Source organism: Embiotoca jacksoni, unplaced genomic scaffold, assembly GCF_022577435.1.
Source record: "Embiotoca jacksoni isolate LCO1_2020_lvr unplaced genomic scaffold, fEmbJac1.0.p SCAF_1, whole genome shotgun sequence".
Taxonomy (NCBI): Eukaryota; Metazoa; Chordata; class Actinopteri; family Embiotocidae; genus Embiotoca; species Embiotoca jacksoni.
This window is the reverse complement of record NW_027185229.1, coordinates 17,944,670-17,966,399: the sequence shown is the minus strand read 5'-3', so window position 1 is coordinate 17,966,399 and position 21,730 is coordinate 17,944,670. Positions and strand designations below refer to the sequence as shown.

At 38.9% G+C, this 21,730-nt stretch overlaps 2 protein-coding genes across 7 annotated transcripts in view; both read right to left on the bottom strand.

The window, feature by feature from the left end:
- Nucleotides 1-341: 341 nt before the first annotated feature.
- LOC138195432 (PAK4-inhibitor inka2-like) lies at nt 342-2,969 on the bottom strand. Of its 3 annotated transcripts, XM_069144820.1 has the most exons (3): nt 2,850-2,969; nt 2,701-2,750; nt 342-1,440 (listed from the first exon to the last, which is right to left on the bottom strand). In XM_069144820.1, exons 2-3 carry the CDS (start codon nt 2,701-2,703, stop codon nt 517-519), a joined length of 927 nt encoding a protein of 308 aa, XP_069000921.1. In that variant the 5' UTR covers nt 2,704-2,750; nt 2,850-2,969; the 3' UTR covers nt 342-516. The 3 variants fall into 3 exon arrangements, with proteins under 3 accessions (XP_069000921.1, XP_069000929.1, XP_069000939.1); XM_069144828.1 differs by lacking the exon at nt 2,701-2,750 and having other exon boundaries at nt 2,850-2,968; XM_069144838.1 differs by lacking the exons at nt 2,701-2,750; nt 2,850-2,969 and adding an exon at nt 2,144-2,691.
- A 3,684-nt stretch (nt 2,970-6,653) lies between these two features.
- LOC138195414 (guanine nucleotide-binding protein G(i) subunit alpha-2) overlaps nt 6,654-21,730 on the bottom strand; it is a 42,364-nt gene continuing 27,287 nt past the window's right edge. The window contains exons 3-10 of one of the 4 annotated variants that reach the window (XM_069144808.1): nt 19,911-20,052; nt 16,053-16,213; nt 12,813-12,941; nt 10,546-10,675; nt 9,349-9,502; nt 9,039-9,233; nt 8,754-8,781; nt 6,654-7,867 (exon numbers count right to left, since the gene is read on the bottom strand). In XM_069144808.1, coding sequence (XP_069000909.1) covers nt 9,043-9,233; nt 9,349-9,502; nt 10,546-10,675; nt 12,813-12,941; nt 16,053-16,213; nt 19,911-20,052 — 907 coding nt within the window. In that variant the 3' untranslated portion in view covers nt 6,654-7,867; nt 8,754-8,781; nt 9,039-9,042. Of the gene's footprint in view, nt 9,234-9,348; nt 9,503-10,545; nt 10,676-12,812; nt 12,942-16,052; nt 16,214-19,910; nt 20,053-21,730 lie in introns of all 4 variants that reach the window. The other 3 variants (XM_069144800.1, XM_069144791.1, XM_069144781.1) reach the window with 3 other exon arrangements.

Sequence of the window (21,730 nt, the reverse complement as noted above, 5' to 3'; positions counted from 1 at the left end):
CACTAACAGACATCAGTTCTCCAACCAGCTTTTAAATAGCTCACTTACTTCTGTTCCAGCAATGACTATGATGCTCATACCACATCTCCTCTTTTTAGTCAGTCTTTGTACCATTTAAACTGTTCACAAAGATCTAGTGTGTTTACAAACTATTTACATGATGCTTTGATATGTATATTTCTTAAAACTGTAATTCTAAGTTCTGTCACACGATGACACAAAATACTGCACTGATGTGTACGGCAGTATGCCTGCAGCATCATGTTTCATAAAGAATTGAGAGGAAGATTCAGTTTTTTTGAGTGAAAAACATGCAACCCAATGACAGAGGGCTAAAATAATTAGATTTTATAATTCTTTAATAACTTTGCAGCATTTTGCACTGCTCATACTTAAGCAGGAACAGATCGTGTTTACATTAAATACAAAAAAAAAACGTTTTAATCCAGAGGTATGGACATTGAAAACGAAGCAGTCTTTTTGAAAAAGTGTTGTCAAAAGGTCAGTCTTTCTTAATCAAATGTATCCAATGATGTCATTGCATATGATAGGTTGTCGGCTACCTGTTTTCATGAGAGCAGTGAACTGGTAGAAGTCAGTGTCCAACTGATGTAACCCTGTGTGGGACTGGTGAAAGAAAGGTTTGAGAGCCTGGCGTCCCACAGGACAGGACATCCGTTTGGGAGCCTCTTCCGCTCTGCTGACCTTCGTGGAGCATGTCGGCTTTGGCCTCAGCTCCACACCTTTAGACATCCCAGCCAGTCTCCTGCGCATGTTGCCCAAAATGTCTTTGGCGAGACGCCGGCCCGCACTGGGCTTTAGTTCTGCTGGCTCAGGACAGTCTGGTAGGTCCATCCAGTTCTTTATCAGGTCAGCAAAACTGTTGTCCCCCAGAACCAGGGGTTGTCTGTTCCTGCTGCGGCTCAGCAACGACGTTGTCCAGTTCTCCGGATCACTGGCCTCAAATGAAGTCCAGCGCTCCAGGCAAGCATCAGAGGTTGATTTGGGCCGGATACGACCGGAAGGTCCTCTGTTTGTGCGGAGACAGGCAGAATTAGAGACTCGCACGTTTCGGGTCCTTCTCAGCACCACCCCTTCATCGTGCCAGGACGCCTCAGAGTAACCCGAATCAAAGTCCACACTCTTCTCACTGCTGGGGGAGCCTTGCGCCAGTCGCTGCTGCTGCTCTTCCTCTTCTTCCAGCGGGCTGACCAGGCAGCAGGCAGAGTCATACGTGCTGGCTTCACTGGCGTCAGAAACACGTAGACGAGTGAGTCGCTCCTGCTGTGCCCTCTGTTTGCAAAGCCGTGTTACAGCGAAAGACCTGACACATGGCTCACTCAGTGGCCTCGGCCTGCTTATCTGCTTCAAGTCCTGCAGCGATCTCATCATGTAGTGCATGTGGTCCCGCAGGCAGTCAGTAGAATCTCCTACACACAGCTGCACAACGAGAAAGAGACAAATTCTTAGTTGTGCATACAGAATTTTAACAAAGTCTATTCAAATTCAACACTTTTTCCAAAACAACTTAAAGAAAGAAAAGTTAAGGTCATATGTTGCAGCAGACTACGGAGCTGTTAGGCTGCCTTCCAAAATATCCCATCATGCCCCGGCCAGTCCAGCTGAAGCTTGAACGGTTCCTTGTGTTATTTCCAGAAGTCGGCCAATAAGATTTTTACCAGCTGAGATCACTCTGCTCTATGGTCATATAACAAGCGAAGTGTTTCTGACAAATCTCAGAGCAGCTTTATGGAGACCATCCCATGTAGTATGATCCCAGACAAATATAAAGTCCCAGTTCAGAGCACAGGATGCACATTTTATGCTGGGAAAACTCTCCCTGCCTCCTAAAGTTAAACGGGAAGTTTGAACAAAGTAGAGCTGAATCTAGAGTGCAGAGGGGTGGCTCACATATCCTCTCTGGACTCCTCTAGCTTACAGGATGTTGACTGGTGTGTATTAAAAAGCAGGAAATGACAGCAACATTTTGGAATTACCCAAAGATCGAGTAGTCATAATGAATCATACTATCTCCCAGCTTTTAGGTAGACTTAAATCAGTGCAATCCAGTTACGAAAATAAGGCTTCCAAGTTCTATTTACGCCACATGATGATGAAAATGAAATAAAAACATCAAACATACCACGCTTTCCTTTGCCAGAAAGTTACAGAAATGCCCCCAGTATGTCAGCAGCCCAACTTTTTTGGTTGTTTGTTTTTAAAGTTCTTGTAGTTTGTTGAGCCTCTCTGTCCTGCCAGTGTTTGGCTTAGAGTACTGAGGCTACCACAATGCCATGATGTTATCACAGCTGTGGGTGCGGAACCATTTGGCCCCTGAGGGAGACTTATCTGACATATACAGAGACACCCACAGTGGCACTCTGTGGTCAGTCTGCCACTTTTTTTTTGAAATGCTCTGTTTGTCTTGGCTGCATTAACACAATGCAGAGAGGTGATGCATTTGGCATGGAGAGTTCGGATTTAATTAACTGTGACTTCAAAAGACTTCACTATGACAAAAATATTTTCAAAGAACAGTCAATACTGGAAAAACTTAATAGAAATATTAATAGTTCCTGCAAAGAACACTCCACATGGCCTACAGAATTTATGCTCGGGGTCCATTGCAATTAAGTCCCTGCTCTACATCGATAAAATTCTCCAAATGCAATAAAACAGAGACATAAAAAAAAAACTTACCATTGCTTGTGAGACAGTGTTAGCAATAAAGTTCAAAAACTTATTATTTTCTGGAAGAAAAGAGGAAAATGCATTCAGTGATGAGTGACTATTACTAAAATATTCTTGCTAAAACATATAGCCCGGTAGTCTAAAGTAACAATGCTCACCTTTGCATTTGGTTTAAAATAAATCTGAGCACAATGAAGAACTCCACAGATTTACAGATGGTTGGAGGTGATGGTCTCTTTGTGTCCTCCCTCCTCTGAGCCACAAGCAGGTCTGTCAGCGGACTTTGACGATGTTGGGCTATTCATTGCAGCAAATCAGCGCAGCGCATCACACAGTCAGCCAATAGAAACCCGCCTGAAACAAGATGCCTACTGGAGGGAGTCATTTCACAGGTTCCGACTGGACGTAAATTGCCGCACACATATCATATCGCTGGTACTCCACATCTGGAGTTCGGTGATTCGGATTTCGGAGGGGGAAAAAAAAAAATCATGCAACGAGAAATACATTCATTTATCAAAAACGTTTCCTTTTAATCATATATGTCCATCACCATTAGACGTTGCAAATCACCAACAATGAAATTTATATTAAAAAAAATTAATAAAATAAAAATAAAAACACTGATTTCAAGACGCTTTGTAGTTTCAGAAAGCTGTGTACATGAATGCTCTCTTTAGGAAAAGTTACCTTGGACAGCTGTTGTAAATAAGATCCCCCGCATATGTGTTGTTTTACTACATGGCGCCACCCTGTGGATCTTGTCGCCATTCATTTTCCACAAACCTTTTCACAGCCTTTTAAGGTTTGAGAAATGCATTGAGAAATTCACCATTCTTTTCTTGAAGGGCCTTTTGAAATGCAAACATAATATCCGGCTCACGTGAAGTTCTCATTTCATTTGCAGCTGAGCAAATCATTCATGAACTACATTGTCGCCTCACAGCAAAAAGGTTCCGGGTTCGAATCCGGTCCTGGGCCTTTCTGTGCAGAGTTTGCATGTTCTCCCTGTGCTTGCGTGGGTTCTCTTCGGGTTCTCCGGCTTCCTCCCATCATCCAAAAACATGCACCTCAGGTCAGGTTACCTGGCGCCGCGCTAGTGGCAGCCTGTTGCAGCAGCTCCCCCCCTGAAAGCCCCCCCTGCTGTAGCGAAGAAATTTCCCCTCGGGGATTAATAAAGTGAAATAAAAAAAAATAAAAAATTATCTCACCTCTTTGGATGCTGGCAACACGCTGTATTGTAATTCAGCCAAAGTGCAGTAGTGGGAGTAGAGCTAGGCCCGGGCGTCCCAAACAGTCCTGAATATTTAAGCCATAGCCTCAGGTCTCTATGTCTACTGTGTTCAATGAGAGGCAGAGAGGCTTTGCACTGTTAGTAAAAAACAACAACAACAACAACAACAACAACAAAAATATATATATATATATGCAAAATGCAAAGACCAGAAATTATGCTGAGTGACGCGTGACGTAGGCTTATTTAAAATCTGATATTTTAGCGATTTACCGAGCGGGCTCTCGGTTAAACCTACTTTCCAGTCTAGTGGGAGGCGGTTACTCACCTGCAAGCTTAATTGCCAACCGCCATTCAAACCAAAAGCAGACGAGGAAGAAGAAGAAGAAGAAGAAACTTCCAGTAGTTGGCATCAGTAGGCATCTCGTGGTACCTCGTTAGTTAAATCACAAAGGCAACTCTTGACGACTAAGGATATTGGAAGTTTTATAAAAGAAAAAAAAAAAAGAGGAAAAGGATGGAGACGACGAGGCAAGGCTGGTGTGGGAAACAGCTTCATTTTGAGTTCAAATGACCAAACAAAACAGGTGTGTTCTGAATTAAGCGCCCCCTCCGTCGTTGGAACATTCATTTGGAGAAATAGCAGCCAGTCTCCCGGATAATGCGCCACCTGCAATACCCCACTAAGAAAGCGTTGAGTAAGTACACAATGCCCGTGTGCAATTTGAGACTTCAGTGCCATGACGAAATTCACGCACTGCGCCCGAAAATGTACACAAATATATTGTTTTACATACGAGTGTACTTGCCTGAAGTCCACTAATTGAGACATACATAAATTAGATCTTTGTTTAGATTTTGGTTGACAAATGCTGATTGCATCCTTTTTATGATGAGGTCAGGAGGAAGGAGGAGAGAGAGAGACAGAAAAAGAGCTACTGGAAAGGTGAAGAGGAGTGCATCAGAGAGACAGGTAAGAAGCTTGTAACCCAGTTTGTCACAGTTCAAAAATTGCCCTTGTCACACAGTCGAAGCAGAAACTATAATCAGTTTTCAAAATTGAACAATGCATTAGCAACATTCAATCCAGCATGTCTGCTTCATTAGCCTGGCCCTGTCAGACTATTGCTCATAGCCTCAGTTTTCTGCTGTGATTATATTTGTGACTATTTAATTACACGGTTAGTTTGGGTTTGGGTATGCCAGGCTATTGCTTCAGCATTGTTAAGGCTATTATTTTTTTTTTTTTTTGGGGGGGGGGGTTTACTCCTGTTTGCTGAACAATATAATAACAAAGCCGAGTGAGAACTCAGGTTGAAATCCTCGTGCTTATTTTGATTTCTTGTTGTGAAAGCCAGCCTATGCAGCATGTACAGGTAAGTTGGTAAAGCACAGTATCTCACTTCTTAAATTAATTTTACTCGGAAATAACTTGAAAATTGTGCAATTATTGAGTACAAAATCTCAAATGTTCTGGACTGGGTCAAGCCCCCAATGTTTTAAGATCTTCACAACACCTCTGTGTGGGAAACATACTGAGTTCATTACTGTCAGTACCAATAAAATACTAAATTACTGCACTGAGGCGTTATCAGTGGAAATTTTCTAAGAGGAGCATTAGAGAATGTATAATCCCTCATTCAGCAGAAACATGGCTCCTGGGAATGATTATTTTATATGACATAGATCGTTATGTGCATAAATGTGTACCATTTCACAGTTAGTTGTTTTTAGTTAGTTGTTGGATTATAAATTTAGAGAGGGATCTCTAAACTGTATTTAAGTACTTTACTGCAATAAATGTACTCGTGTTCCACCACTGGCCCTTTACTGCAGAAATAGATGAACCTGTAATTTGCATTTACATTGAAGAAAAACTCTGGATTACAGGTTTTGTGTGTGAGCTGTGAACAATTAAACATGAATTACTGCGTATCCTAAAGCCTTTGCTCCAAAACGGTGTTTTATTTCTATGCTCTAGTCTTGTTTTATCAATGTATTTCTACTTTAAAACTATAGTGTGGGACTTTTACAGTTGAATGTCAATTACATTCATACTGCCAAACAAGCTCACACAATGGTGACAATGTTCACCGCCAGGTAAATAGGTCATTATTTGACAGTATAGAGATGTTTTAATCTACTGTCTGATGATTCCTGCACTGGCCAGATTAATTCAAACTATTGGCTTCATGGGGAGTGTATGTGAAGGCTTAGCCCGGCAGAGCTGACTAACTTCTAGTTTAGCGCTATGCTAACTGGAATAGGGATGAAATAATTTAGTTGTACAAATCTTCTAGACTTTTCGGATATTATCAGGCCCGGTCCGAACAAATCAAATTCTGATAGTAAAGCGAATTATTTTACAGGGTCTGGGATGCTTTTCATTTCATTCACCCCCCATTTTATACTGCAAAAGTCACAACAGAGTAGCAGTCTTTGATGTGAGCGTGTAAACTGTTTTTGTACTTACTCTTACTGGCAGAAGAGGGAGACAAAAGGTCCGTAATGGAGGTTTAAGCATGGAAGTCCTTTCCTAGTCTTTCAGAGCTTTCTCCATCTTTTTTAATCAGCAATTTTTGTTCCATCTTTATTCTGTTTTCTATTCCAAAGTTCCTATTGTGTGTTCCTAATAGTGTATTTATGTCAGAGCATTGGTCCAAACATGAAGGAACAAATTAAACCAACTGTGCATTTTTGTTCAACACACCACACTTTAGAAAGAAGATCATGTGACCAAACTTTTATTTACATTTAACAAGTGAATGAAATTTGATCTTAGTACTAATGAACAACTATCATCTATTTGTCTTGGTGTTGCGGTGTGTTTTAAATCAGGATTTTGTGAACTGACGTGGAGTAGAAATAGCCCTAATTCACACTATGAAGATAGCATGTCTAAAGAATGAGTGTAAACAGATATCAAGGCACAAACAAATGTAAAAACACTTGGAATGAAACAAATAGTACAGAACAATCCATGTTAGGAACAAACATAACCACTTAAAAATCTTTCAGATATCTTAAAAGTGACACATAACCATCTCTGTTTTGTTTCTTTAAAGAATTTACTTAAGGAATGTTATTCAGTTTGTGGGGATACAGGCTAATCTATGGACAGTCATGCAGAACAATGCACTATAGTACAATTGTGATGATTTATTCTGTGTAAACATTGTACAAAAACATTTCCCCTTCATCCATTGTCATTCTCCATGCTTGTTAGTTTTCTTCTAAAAAATAAGCTCTGTGCACTCAAAAGGTCCATAAAATGGCAGTTAACAGAAGTCAATGTGATTTTTATAAAAAGTTTTTTTTTTCTACTGTATCCTCTTCTCAAATTTCAAAAGCAAAAAGCAAAGTAAAATGAAAACCTAAAAAAGGTTTCTGAATACAAAATAAGACAAAATGAATCAAATAAATAGCATTAAACAAGTGGTTCTCAGACTGGTCCATGAAGATCTAAAAAGGATGAAAAACACTTTAATTTAGCTGTATTTCCATGTGTCGTGTGGCATGATGTGATAACAGGTCCTATTTACGCCAACCTTTGCTCTTCCAACAATTATTTTCACTGCAGCCACTCGGCTAATATAAGTTGTTACTTAATCTAATTAAAAAGCAACCATTTTCAGGCAAGTGCCTTGATTGTTAGTGGATTACGCTTGTCAAATTAGATGGTCATTGGCCAAATAAGTGTTTGCAGGTACTCGGCATTAATAGCATAAGAGCCCTGATAAAGAGCGATAAGAAATACATAAAAAAAAATAACAAGAAGAACAGTTTAGACAGATAATGTGATGCTTGCAGATCCGTGATTGTTTAATTTCTTTTAGGTTCCCCTCTAGGAATCAAGTCTGTTATGGTTTTCATTATGAAAAGCAGTAATCATCACATGGCTGTTGCAGTCTCTCATGCAGTCTGTGTGCGTCGGGCATTGTCCTGCGTAAAATGAGAGATGACAACAATTAATTTTTTTTTTAAAGTGCAACATAAAATGTTGAAAGAGAGGCTGTTGTTCCTCTGTTGACTATGCTTTTCAATTACTGCAATAAATATAGTCCTTAGCAATAAGGTTACACAGACCTGGATGAGTTGACTTTGTACTTAATAAACTTCAAATGTAACAAAGTCAAATCACCCAAATCAAACACGCATCACAAAGTAAAACTTTTTCACGTATTACTGGAAGCATTGGCATTTAGATATATTTGTTTCATTTGCCGGGGATTTAAAGGGTTCTTTTAAACTCTTGGAGATTCTTGTCACAGTGTCTGACTCAGAACTAACAATGAGATTAGTCAGTTTGCTCATATTGCTCCAATTCAATCACAGTATAAATCTGTTCAATATGTGACATCTTTATTCCTTAAGTAAACTCATGTCTGGCTGTGTGAGACGAGTCAGTAACTGATGTGATAACTGCATTTTGCGGCTTTTAATATCCACATTGTGGTCTAGCTTTATGTCCACACATGTTTGAATTCAGATAGGAATATGAGAGAACACATTTAGGTACATTTTGAGGCTGTATCTCACCTGAATACTTGATCTGAGAAAAAAAAAACACCCAAACACCTGACCCAGCAAGTTGTACTGAAAAGCCAAATATAGCCATGATCACAGTAAGCTACAGTCTTCGAATGAGTTACTCATCTTAACAAGTAGTGTTGTAAAAATTGATTGTTTTGATGAAGTCATTTCCACAGAATATACAATTTTTGCTTATTTTACCTTTCGACTAAACAAAGCTAATAATATTTTCTGCATTAATTAAAATTAACTAAACATTCAAAGTTTGAGTGGCTGAAAGCTCTCATTTTCTCACCTTTAGGATGCCAGTCACCATTGATTATCTAATCAGAGAGTGATGATTAGTTTCGTTATTAATTAATCTGCTAAGTATTTAATGAGTCAATTAATGTGATCAAAAAAGCACAACCTTCCATCCAGAATTCATCCTTTTGGTATATCCAGAACACTAACAAATATGTACTTTAGATAGATTCTTTTTGCCTAAAAATTATATAATGACATAAAATCTGCTTGATAACATTTAATGATTAGGTTTTACAGAAACATTTCCACCCACCCAGACATCCCTCTATCCTACCTTTTTAGAAAAGACCACAGTCTTTCAGGTTGTTTTTAATAATGACGTCGGTGACGGCGTCAAAGACAAACTGAACGTTCTTGGTGTCAGTGGCGCAGGTGAAGTGGGTGTAGAGCTCCTTGGTGTCTTTTTTCTTGTTGAGGTCCTCAAACTTGGTCTGGATATAACTGGCAGCTTCATCGAACTTGTTGGCTCCTGGGAAGCAACAGTTAGGAAAAATAAGATGAGAAATTGACTTATTTTCAAGACAGTCATTTTCTGCAGATGTTGACCAGTTAGCTGTCAGGTGCCCTGATATTCCGCTGTGTACCTGTGTACTCGGGGAAGCAGATTGCAAGAGGACTGCGAGTAATCTTCTCCTCAAACAGATCCTTCTTGTTTAGGAACAGGATGATGGAGGTTTCGGTGAACCATTTGTTGTTGCAGATGGAGTCAAAAAGCTTCATGCTCTCGTGCATTCGGTTCTAAAGAGAAGAAAAACTGGTCATTGATTATTACTTTTATTAGGGCATGACAGGATTTAAGAGTTTATTGTAGGGTTGGACAATGCATTGATATTATATCAATATCTGATATGAGATTAGACTATGTCTTCGATTTTGGATATCGTAATATTATCATATTGCGTAAGTGTTGTCTTTTCCTGGTTTTTAAGGCTGCATTACAGTAAAGTGGTCATTTTCTGAATTTACCAGACTTGTAGTTTATCTATTATTTGACTTTACCCACTTATTGTATCATTATATCCACACTACTGAATATTATTTATCAAATGTATCATAGTGTAAATAGTTTATGAAAGCACCAACAGTCATGCAGAATTTATATCAAGCTATTTGGACAAAAATAGCATGATATTGAGTTTGTCCATATCGCCCCGCCCTTGTTTATTGTTATACGTACAATGAAACGGTTGCGCTGAGCTATGAAGTTCTTACTCTGCAATCCCATTATAAATGTATTAAGAATATGAACAAAAATAGGACCGTGTGATAATATACATGAAGCAGTATGATACACAATAGACAATAGCATGCATTATATGTCATAGCTGCCACCAGGGGACAATGTTATTTCACATTTTAAATGTGAGTATAAGAGAAGGCTCTACAAGGCATCTTTAGGCTAAATCTCTCCTGAGCACTTTCTTTAAATTCATAAGCGGTTTAAGAAATTGGGGTCAAATGGTTCGAGTTACTTAGGGAAAAAAAAGGCTATCAGGACTTTTATTACAAAAGTTCAATGAGCTAATTTTACCACCTGTAGCTCACTATTGTAAAGCCATAATAAGGAGAGATGGGCAATGTTAAATGCTTTGCAATGCATTATAATTTAAACCACCCTGTACTGAAATTGGTCCAAAGTGCACATTTATGATGCTAGTTAAGTGATTTAATCCATACAGATTAAATACACACACACACACACACACACACACACACACACACACACACACACACACACACACACACACACACACACCAGAGGGTGCTTTTTCTTTCCTTACCATCTCCTCATCCTCAGCCAGCACCAGGTCATAAGCGCTCAGTGCAACACAAAAGATAATGGCTGTTACTCCTTCAAAACAGTGAATCCACTTCTTTCTCTCGGAGCGTTGGCCTCCCACGTCGAACATTCTGCAAGGAAGATCAAGCACAGGAGATAAACTGTGTGTATGTGGTTGAGGAAGGAGGTCACTATGAAAAAGAGTAATGTGAAGCCAAGAACAGGGCACTGAAGGGGACATTTCAGGAAGAATGATGGCGATAGAGGGAAGGAGAAAGTTAGAGGGGACATACTATCCCTGGAAGTACATACATTTTTCATGAGGTTGTTTTGAGAACAGAAGTGGTGAGGAGGTGGAGAGATGTCTGTCAGATATCGAATAAAAGACTGCAGGCTACAATAGGCAGGCAGGCCTCTATATTCAGAGCAAAGTGCAGGCTAATGGAGGAACCGAGCGCTGTGATCGAAACTGTTAGAGGTGTGAGCAAAACCCTACAGACAGCTGAAGGGATAACGGTCCACCACATGCTGCACAACTGCCATATTCTGATGATACAGAGGACAAATATGCGATTTCAGCTAATCACAATCTGTTTAGGTTATCAAACACCTAAGAGCATGAATCTAAATTAAGCCACTGTCAAAAGATGACATTTTACTGGATCTATAAGTATTTCCTTTCTGTACTTATTATGACAAACAGAGCATAGTTATAAAAATGTGACTTTCTTCGTATTGATTGCCTCTATGTATTATTCAGGTCAAATATTGAGGCTTTAACCGAAGGTAAATAGCAGAGAGTTTATCAGGAAACAAGTCACACCAGAGTCATGTGGCTGCCGCTGCTTTTTTTTTTTATTGCCAGATCTGTTTAGCCATTTTACACAATATTACACAGCAGAGTTTTCTTGCTCGAGACCTAAAGAAACACAAACCAAACAACCGAAATCTGTAAAAGTAAGATCATAGCCCTTCTTTCTATATATCCAACCTTTTCTTAATAGCTTTACTCTTTATGCTTTTATGTAACATAATTTGTATGTGCTATACTCTGCTTCAGTTGAGATTTTGTTATCAAATGTTTAAACATTTGCCTCTCTCGCCCATCCTCCATTAGAAAGATATATCTATACATCCATTACTGTCCCACACATGAGTGCTCAGGCTGGGTCAGAGCATATTTTATGTAAGACCTACAGTACTGTGCCATGTAGCACATACTCAAAATTGTATTACTAAATAACCCTGTGGTTTTATTGAGCAAGAGCATTGTGGGCAGGATATAATTTATTTACTCAGCCCTTCGCGCAGTCATTACGATTCAGCTTTTAATTGGTGGTATAATTTAGCTGGCGAGTGGTAGAGCTGCACATTTAAATCCAGGAGGATCAGTGGCTCTTTAATGTTATTAACATTGAGATGAAAATTAAGTGAATATTTCTGGGAAACTTTGTAAACGGGTGTATGTACAGAGGGACATAAGGAAGGTCATAATGACTGTTAGTGTTTAAAACGGGTATCGAGGAGGAGGCTGGTAGTGCGATGTCACTTCTTGCACTGCTAGGACCTAATTCAAAGAAAACATTAGCTATGACATATTTAATATCCAAACAGTTTTTTTTTGTCTTACTGCTCTATACAAATTGTACCAGGGGAAGAATTTAGTCTGTAAACTGCTCGTTTCATGTGGTCATGTACGTCTAACTGGCAGGTTTTTTTGTTAATGGATTACCAAATAAGACTGCAAGAAAGCATCAGAGGCAAGTGAACACCAGGGGGTTATCTACCACTCAGGTTACTTAATGTCAAATACACCTTCTCACTGCTGGCATTTACCAAGTGAGAGCTCCCTGGACTCTCACCCTGGTTGCAAATGGCTAAAGCCCTCTTTTCAATTAAAGGGAGGCTGAGTGGGAGTAGAAATGGCTGTCTATTTTTCATTCATATATATATTTCCATCCAGCCATCCATTATCTATACCCGCTTTATCCTGAACAGGGTCATGAGCAGGCTGGAGCCTATCCCAGCTCACTTTGGGGTGAAGGCAGAGTACAACCTGGACAGGTCGCCAGTCTATCCCGAGGCCAACACAGAGACAGATGGAAACAAAGACCATTCACGCTCTCATTCCCACCTAAGAGCAATTTGTAGAACCGCCAATTAACCTGACAAGCATGTCTTTGGATGGTGGGAGGAAGCCGGAGTACCCGGAGAGAAAATATACTTCTGTTCTACTTGATGAGTCAAGTCATTGCTATATGAACTTACTTGAAGTGCAGTTCCTTGAAAGTGAAGTGAGTCTCAACAATGCCAGTAGTCTTAACCCGAGTTCGTAGCACATCTTGCTGGCTGGGGATGTAATCTGCTTTAGCTATCCTTTCCAGGTCATTCAGGTAACTAAGGCAGAAAGAGAGTGTTTAAGATTTTTTTTTTTTTACATGATATTGATTTTCAATCTGCAAGAAAGAGAGAGAAAAAAAAAAAACAGGCTGACAATTAACAGGCTACTGAGGCCCTTGTGGTGCATTAACAGCCAAAAGAGTTTGCATTTTACTGAACTACTCTGAACTGCTGCGACCTTTTTAGTGTTTAAGTGTCACAGAAAAGACGCACGTGTAGATTCTCTTAAACACTTGGAAGGGGAGGAGGTTGAGGCGAGAGGCGTTATTAACCTCACAACTAGATGCCTCTAAATCCTACATACTGCTCGTCTAAGGTACTGTGCAAGTAGGGTCTTCATTACGTTATAACCAAATGCATTACACAGATTAGATTCCAATACACTGGTTAGCCTCAAAGAACCGCAGTGGTTAAGATAAATCTTAAACCTGCTTTTTGGCTGCTCAGCCTTCTTGCCAGTTTTTCCTTGTGGCCAATCATGGTGCAGCAACATTATAAAATTGTTGACAGGACACCTTCAATTACAAACAAAGTAAAATGTTACTCTTTGTGTTATGAATTTCAAATCCACAATAGTGTTATATTGGTAATACTTTCCAACAGCCTAAAAAAAGCTATTTTGATGTGCCTGATGTCATTCTAATATAAAAATCAAGAGGCCAAGCAGGAGAAACGCTATATGCTTCTAGAAGTAGATCACTATGTTTGAGAGATTCAAAACCTGCTTGCTGCATCTGCATATGGGTATTTCATAAGACGAGTAGGCGAATGCTTTTTTGTCTGGTTTCCATGAGACCAATTTGTTATTGTACACTTTCGGCGTGCTCCGACTTTGCTCAGGAGTCAGTTTGCTGATGCTGCCGGCTGAATTTTGAATGAATTTATTTTGCTGTTGTGTGTGTGTGTATATGTATTATGATGCTTTCACGCCGTCGATTTACAAAGAGGTGAAAAGGTTCATATTTTAGTAATAGGATTGTGTGTGCGGAATTGGTTTTGCAGCATATTTCCAACCTGATTGCTGCTTTTGTTGTAGGAGATCATGCTATAGTGGCTCACTGCAGACTTGGGTCTCCAGTAGAGGGTAAAATTGTATATTGGCTGTGGCTCTGACTCATCGCAAACATTTAGTCGATCAATCAACATGTATATCATACTGGTTATCTGTTTCCTCTCAACTCGCTTTAACATCTCTTGGGAAAAGATTTGTCTGCTTGATATAGACCTAACATTTGCTGTGAAATCAATGTGCTGAAGTTGAAAATGAGATGTTTTAGCCTGCTGCTGCATATCAGGAGTTGTTTTTTTTGTTTTTTTTCCAGTTCACTAGCTATTGCATGTCCTGCAATACATGCGCGTTATAAATTGGGTTGGACTGTATCTAATGCAGGGGATACATTTTTCATCATCACTCCAAACTGTGCTGTGCTGAGCTTGGTAGAGGCGAGCGGGGAGTGAGATGAGGTCAGAGCACGGACAGCAAACATCAACTGTGTGCAAACTCTAATAAATCCCCACATGAAATGGCTGACTGAAACAGGTTTGGGAGACCACTGAAGGATTACTACTAGTCCCACTAGTGTTATGAATTATCCGTGGTGAGCGCATTTTCACAGCATTGTGCATATTCTATACTGTTTTACTATACTTTGTTGAATTTCATGTTCCTTCAGGGATCTGTTTTAGTACAGTAACTCGTGTTAATGTGGGACCAAACATTTCCTTGTTCATTGTAGGGGCACTTTAAAAAGTGTGCAAAAGATTCCACAGGTGCTATCCAAGACAGGGGTGCAAAGTAAACAGAGTTGATTCTATCCTTCTTTCAGCTGTTGAATTGGCTGCCTTTCTTTCAGTTTTGCATTTGCATCTTTTAGAACTCATCTTTCCCACTTTCCCTTCTTAGTATTTTTTGCTGACTTCAGACAAACTCTTGGTCAGAAGGGGAGTGTAGAAGCCTCTTCACCGTGCTCGACACAGCCTGCTCTACTTACATAAGCGTTGCATCATCATCTAAGGCCAGCTGGGAGCTTTAGTTGCCCAGCCAACCTACACATCACAGAGAGAAATAGATATACGTGCAGCATTTCGGTTGTATTGATCTCACCATTCATACAGTTCACGCCCTTATAATATTTTTAATTCATGATCTGACAAAATCTGCCAGACTGGCTCAAGTGGAAAAAAGCATAATAAATGATAAATCAAACATTTCTCCATATCATCATAGCAGATGTTATGAAATATTTCTAAATGAGATGACAAAAATATTATTCATTTCACACAAAGAAACATTTCAGACCAAAGCGCTGTCACAAAGTTGACAACAACAACAAAATCAAAGGGGTCACATAAAGGTATTATTATAAGAACTATCGAATGCCAAAGTTTCCTGGGAACCTAATTTTCGTTCAAGTAAATATGTTTTTGAGACATTATTTTCACCCCTCAAGACAAACGTTTTCTTTGCTGTGCTTATCAGGTTACAATATTAAAGAACCAAACCCAGAGAGGGAGAAATAATCACTAAATGGAAGTTATTGGACTATCTTTCCCGTCTCTATAACTCCCCGGAGAAGTCAAAGACAGGTTTTTCACTGCAGCACATGTGAGTTGGGCTGTAAGCGATACACATTAGATCTAACACAATCCCAAGAGAATAGCATCACTAATGGGGCAGGAATATTAAACAGCCCTTTTTATGACACCAGTATGAAGGCAATCAATGCTACCTTTAATTAAATGCTAACACAATAAAATCTCTCCTTCTGTCCCTCTCTAAAGCTGTTTCATATTCTTATTAAAAACGTTTGAGCTGTGTCTTAGCTACAGTCTTCTAATGTGAATTACACACATTTGGCCATGTTTACATTCACAGTGGGTTAACAGAGTCCAGTGTACTCAGAGGCAGACTGCTAAATGATTCATGTACCACTAGAAGAATATGCTGATAGTGGCAACTTGAATATTGGAAAACTTTGTAGAAAACTAAAACTCAGACATTTATTGAGCCCGCACATAGCTGCGAGGTATTACCATGTTCAAGTGATGGTAAATGTAGATTTAATTGTGCAATCACAGCACAAAATACATCCACAAATTCACACTCACTATGCTGCAGAGTCATTGAGTTGGTATTCTCGCGACCTTGTAAAGCAACTCTGTATGCTGCTGTCGCCCCACAATCGCCTGATCACATTGGCCAAGTCATCAGGAAGAATGCCCTGTTCTTCTGCAGCTGCAGACAGGGCAAAGAGCTGCTGGGCATCGTCCTGCAGGGGGCGATAAGGACACAGGACTGGGTTGTAATACTAAGAACATTCATGGTAAAAAAAAACAGGACAACTGTTATTCTCGAAACGGGAGGAAATTGCACCTACTGTATTGAATTGTAAATGCTTAAACATTAATAATTCATCTAATAGGCTGTCATTTCTTCAAGACATTTGTATTATTATTTGTATTATTACAATACTCACATGCCCATATGTACATTTAAGGGCTTATTGGTAGATGTATATTCCCTACTATAATGGCAGGGAGGAGATCCAATCCTAACGCAATTTCAGTGTCAGGGTTCAAATGACAAACTCGTCCTCTTTTTGATTATAAAAAAATATATATATATTTCAACCAAAGCTAAAATGAGGCATATTTTAAAATGAAATGTATACAAATATTTATTTATATATTTTATTTTTTTGCCAGATTGAACAGGAGGAACAATAACTTTGAATTAACTAACAGTAAGTTTGAAAGTTAACTGCACAAGAATTTATATGGAGAACTGGGGACTATTAAGATGAATAAAGCATGGAACTAAAATAAATCCTTATAACTATGGAAATATTGTAGATAGTATAAGTGAAAAACATTTGAAAATGACATACAAAATCACAAGTATGAGCAACAGGCAGTAATGATATCCTGAGAATTCATTAAGTATTTGGTAACTTAATTAGTATTTAATTTACATTGGTAAAGAAAATAATATGAAGTCATGGGATTTATATCTCTAAACTACAGCCTCGGAGGTGAAGGTTATGATAGTCATGTGATCGCGATATCACTGAAATGTATGATAAGCCGATGTTGCAGGCAGTCTGGGCCGGGGACATGTCGGATATATAAGATCGTCTGTGTGACTCAAGGTAACAGCATGCAGGGTTGCTCTAACGGACTGTGGTCTGATTTCCTGCTGTTTGCCACCTTGCTTGTTTCTCTCAATTCTGCATCTTCCTCTTGGCATAAAGTTATAAAATCTCACAGAATTATTCAAAATGATAAACATATTTTAAAAAGTAATAATGAGTCCCTAGTCTTCCCTGTGCATTAAATGAGTCACCAACGACAGTGATTTGGGCAGATTCTGTCTGTCTGTTTCTGCCTACAGGTGTTTTGATGTGTCATCAGTAATTCATTTTCTGATGACAGTGATGACAAATGATTTACAATGAATGAAAACATCTCACAATTTTCAATGGAAACCATTTGGATTTGTCACATTTTAGGAGAAATGCATTTCTGTCTGTACCTGCTTACCTGTTATTCAGACATTATTGACCTTTTTCACTGCAGACATTTAGACTTGTCAAAACACAGGTGTGATGAATAACATTAACGATGGCTCCGCTACATTAGATGTTCTGACAAGAGGGTTCAAGAAGCCAGCAGGCACAATAGCAGGACTTCCTCTAACTGGAAGGCAGCCATCATTATTAGTATTAAATACACCCATTCCATTTCTGCTACAACATGATGAAAGGTCAGCTGTGAAAAAGTTCTATGTATCTAGCTCCTTTTGTGGTTAGTCATGATTACATATTTTGAATGGATTTTCTTCAGATGCTAAATGTTTATTTACCTTCTAGGTGAACATCAACTGCCATTTACTATTCTTTCTTGTGAAGAAGATAACAGTGCAGTTTACCGAGTTTCCGTGTCTGTATTTTATATATGAAATACACAGTCTTCTTGTTTTATACTTGGTGTATTGTAGTTGTATTTTGTTGCACCGGGTAGGACTGGTGGGCTGGCACATCCCCCAGTGAAAGAGTTTAAATTCAGCTGCTGGATTGTAAGTGATCTTCATTAATGCTGTGAATCTCTGGGAATGTGACGCATTTGTTGGAAGTCTTCCTGCTTCCTGAACTGAACTAAACTGCAAACAGCGTGGATAATGTATGATAATGAGTCATTTTGTTTTACGTACAGTGTAGTGTTTGGTCACGTGTGTGTATGCATGCACGCACACACGCACAATCTGTGTGTGTGTGTATATGTCTGTGCGCATTTCTACAGGGCTGATGTGTGCAAGTATGGGCAGGCTAGCACACTAATTGCACAAAAAAAAAAGTGTGGGAGTTTTAGAGGACTGTCACGTACACAGCCATTTGACTGATCTGTCGGTGAGAGAAGAGGAAAAAAAAAAAACCATCATCACAGCAGAGTCCTCCTTCTATTACAGTTCCGGTTACAGAACATGTACACTGGATTTATTTTAAAATCACCCTGGTGTACACTGCTCCACGGAAATGGGCTCGGCCACCGTTAGACCTCACTGCCAGCTTTTTGATAGGTGATCACAGGGTGCAACAGACTGCATCTCTGCCTGAAGCTGGGACACCATGATGTTGCTTGTGGTGTTTGTGTATGGGTGTCTGCGTGTCGTTTACGGATGTTTCTGTGTACGAGTTTAACAAATGCGCCTTGGTAAATGGGTTCATTCAGGCTATACCTAATTATTATTTTAAATATATATTTGTATATTAGGGAATTTGTTTTGATTAAATAATCAAACATCTTATCTTGAATATAAATCCCTGTCTGAAGTTCAACCCAATGTCAGCTTCAGAGCAAGAGTTTAAAATTCCAGAAGTATTCAATGTTTGCAGTGGATTAAATAAACTATCTGTAAATTCTCACATCAGAGAAACTGAGAGTAGTAAGTGTTTGTTACTGATCCAATCTGACTAATCGCTGAGCCCTCATCCCATTAGTTTCTCCTTCTATGCCTGCAAAGCTCTCCATTCATGTACGGGAATGGATTTTAAAAGGTGCAATTTACCACTAAAAATGATCGGTACATTTTGGAACAAGGGATTCTTAATTTCAGAAAGAGGTACACAAAAACAAGGTCTCAATCAAAACCAGAGGCTAGTTTCGAAAGTAAAATTGTCAAGTGTGTGATCAAAACCAACATAACTGTAAAGTAGAATTTGTTTGGAATTCAGGTAATTTTATTTTCAGTTAATATATTTTTACTTACAAACTTGATGTTTGATTGCAGTGCAAGAAAGTTGTTCTCATATCTCAGATTTGTTCTGTTGTGCATAAACAAGTTACAAAAGTACCTCATGCTGGCAAAGTTTACAACTGATATTGACTGAACAACAATTTCAAGGAAGATGAAAGATGTGAGAAACAGACTTAGTTTCCCAGATGCCTCACATCCATGAAGAATTTCTTTTCACTGGGTTATACTGGAATAGGTTTAAGTGAGGGAGTAAATTGTTTGATTCAGAGATAACAAATTGGCCATGCGACTTGTTTTTTTTCTCCCAATTATTTTGTGAAAGAGGGAAAAGTAAAAGGGACACAAACAAAAGGTGTACTCTTGTGATTTCAGTTCTCAGAAAGCAGACTGAGGGTGTGAAGGACTGCACCAGGCACACAACTGCAAGATGCTGTTGATGAAACAGGCTTTGTTTTGTTGTGGCCCGAGGGAGATCTTGGACCTGTCCATGCTGGTTAGTAAGGCCAGCTTAATTCTGCATTCTCAATATTGACCTGGCCTGCCTCTGGCTCATGAGTTTTTATTCATTGTGGTCAACACATGCTTGTGTCTATAAATCAAGGATTTTGGGTGGATGGAAGTAAAGAGAACTGCTGTAATTATGTTTGACACAAATGTTATGCATTAACAAATACATATTTATATTTGCCTTTTTGGGTGTTTGTGTATCTTACCATTCTGGCAGGGTTGTTGTAGTCTATCTTGAGACTGGCCATGGCTTTAACAATAGCCATTATAGACTGGATGGTATTACTATAAACCACTGCTCGGTACTGCTTACACTCATCTTCCGAGTAGCCATCTTCATGGATGATCCTGAGAACATCAAGAAAAATGCAGCATTAATTTTAAGTTCACGTTTTCAGTTTAGTGATGTCTTTCTTCTTGCTGTATTAATTCCTGCTGTTCAAGGTTCATCAGGGAAATCAGTTATTGTTTCAATATACTTGAAAAACTGTAAAGTTATGCTCCACTTTGTAACTTCATAGAGTGGACTTTTAAATATTTTTTGGTTTAAAAAAAAAAAAAAAAAAAAGGAGACAGATTAGAGAGGTGAGAGTAAAACATGACAATTAAGTAAAAGACATAAAAATCAAAGCAACTGATTTAAAACATGTTAAAATGCTTTGGAGACCTGAGGGACACAGTGGGGTCTTTGTGGGTTTATCACTTTGAGTAAATTCCTCCACACGGTTGCAATTGTTTAATATATTGATAAATGAAAATATTGATTAGAGAAGCTTTAAAAGGGAAATTATTGTGATGACAAGTGGGTAGCAGTGTTCAAATTAAAGTCACATATAACTAATTATCAGTGAGTATTGAGCAATATATCAATCAGTAACATTAGCACTAAATGACATTATAGTGTTATAAATTAATACATGAATAGTAACAACTGGTACATCTATGAGAAGTGAAACATTTTGTCTTTTTGCTGTGGCCCAGCTTTTTTGTCTGCGTTGGTATCTTGTCTACCAAGAAGCAAACTCACATTTCTCATGCCAGCATGCTGTGTAGGATGGTGTGTAGCAGTGGGGTTAACACACAGTGGAACTGCCTCAACCCTGCAGCATTCAGCTGACGCAGTATCCTGAGTGTACCTCTTGCAGTTTTATTGCTCTGGATTTGAGAATGAGAGCTCTAAAGCCCTGTTCATAGCTGACATTAACATGGTTCTTGGGTGATGTGATCACAAGTGGGCACCTCTGGAGCATATCAGTTCACACTTGGCATTGGAATGCATTTGCACATGCTTCCCTGCTCTATATGCAAAGAAACAACATTATTTACATTTGCAAAGACCCAATGCTATGTTTTTAAGCGGCAGTAGGCACTTCCCAACTCTAGTCTGTCGTACATTAAAAGAAATGAAATGATTTGGTTTTGTCTTACTTCTTTGCACTTTGATATGACACTATTGGTACCAAATAAGTACATACTTCTGTTTATGCAGAGGAGGGGTCAGTTGAGTTGGTGGCCCAGGATGAATTTACTTACACACTGCTGAAAGAATGTAATCATTTACGTCCCAGATCACCTTCAAATGTGGTCTGAGTGATCAGAACTCAATGCATCCTCAATGCTTCTTGGCTGAGTTTACACTGTACACCACTTTTGATCAGACTGCAATTTGTATTTTATTGGCAGGTGTAAACAGGACCTAAGTATCTGTGCATCCTATTATGAGAGATAATGTTTAGACTGGCATTGAATTAAAAAAAATGTTTTTTTAAACTGACTGCTGCTTTTAACAGTGTAATGATGTAAATCCTAATTGATCAGTAGTAATTAATAAAATAGCTGCCTTATTCTAAAGCCATTTTAAATTTATAGTTTGCTTTATTTCACTTGTGTCGTTTTTGCATAGGATATTTTCATTTGTAGTGTTTCTGTCTTGAAGGCCGAGTTATCTGTACGTGCTAATAACCTGGCTTCAGAAGCGACAGCTCCAAACTCATAAAAAATGGATTCAATGCCTGGCTAGCCTCGA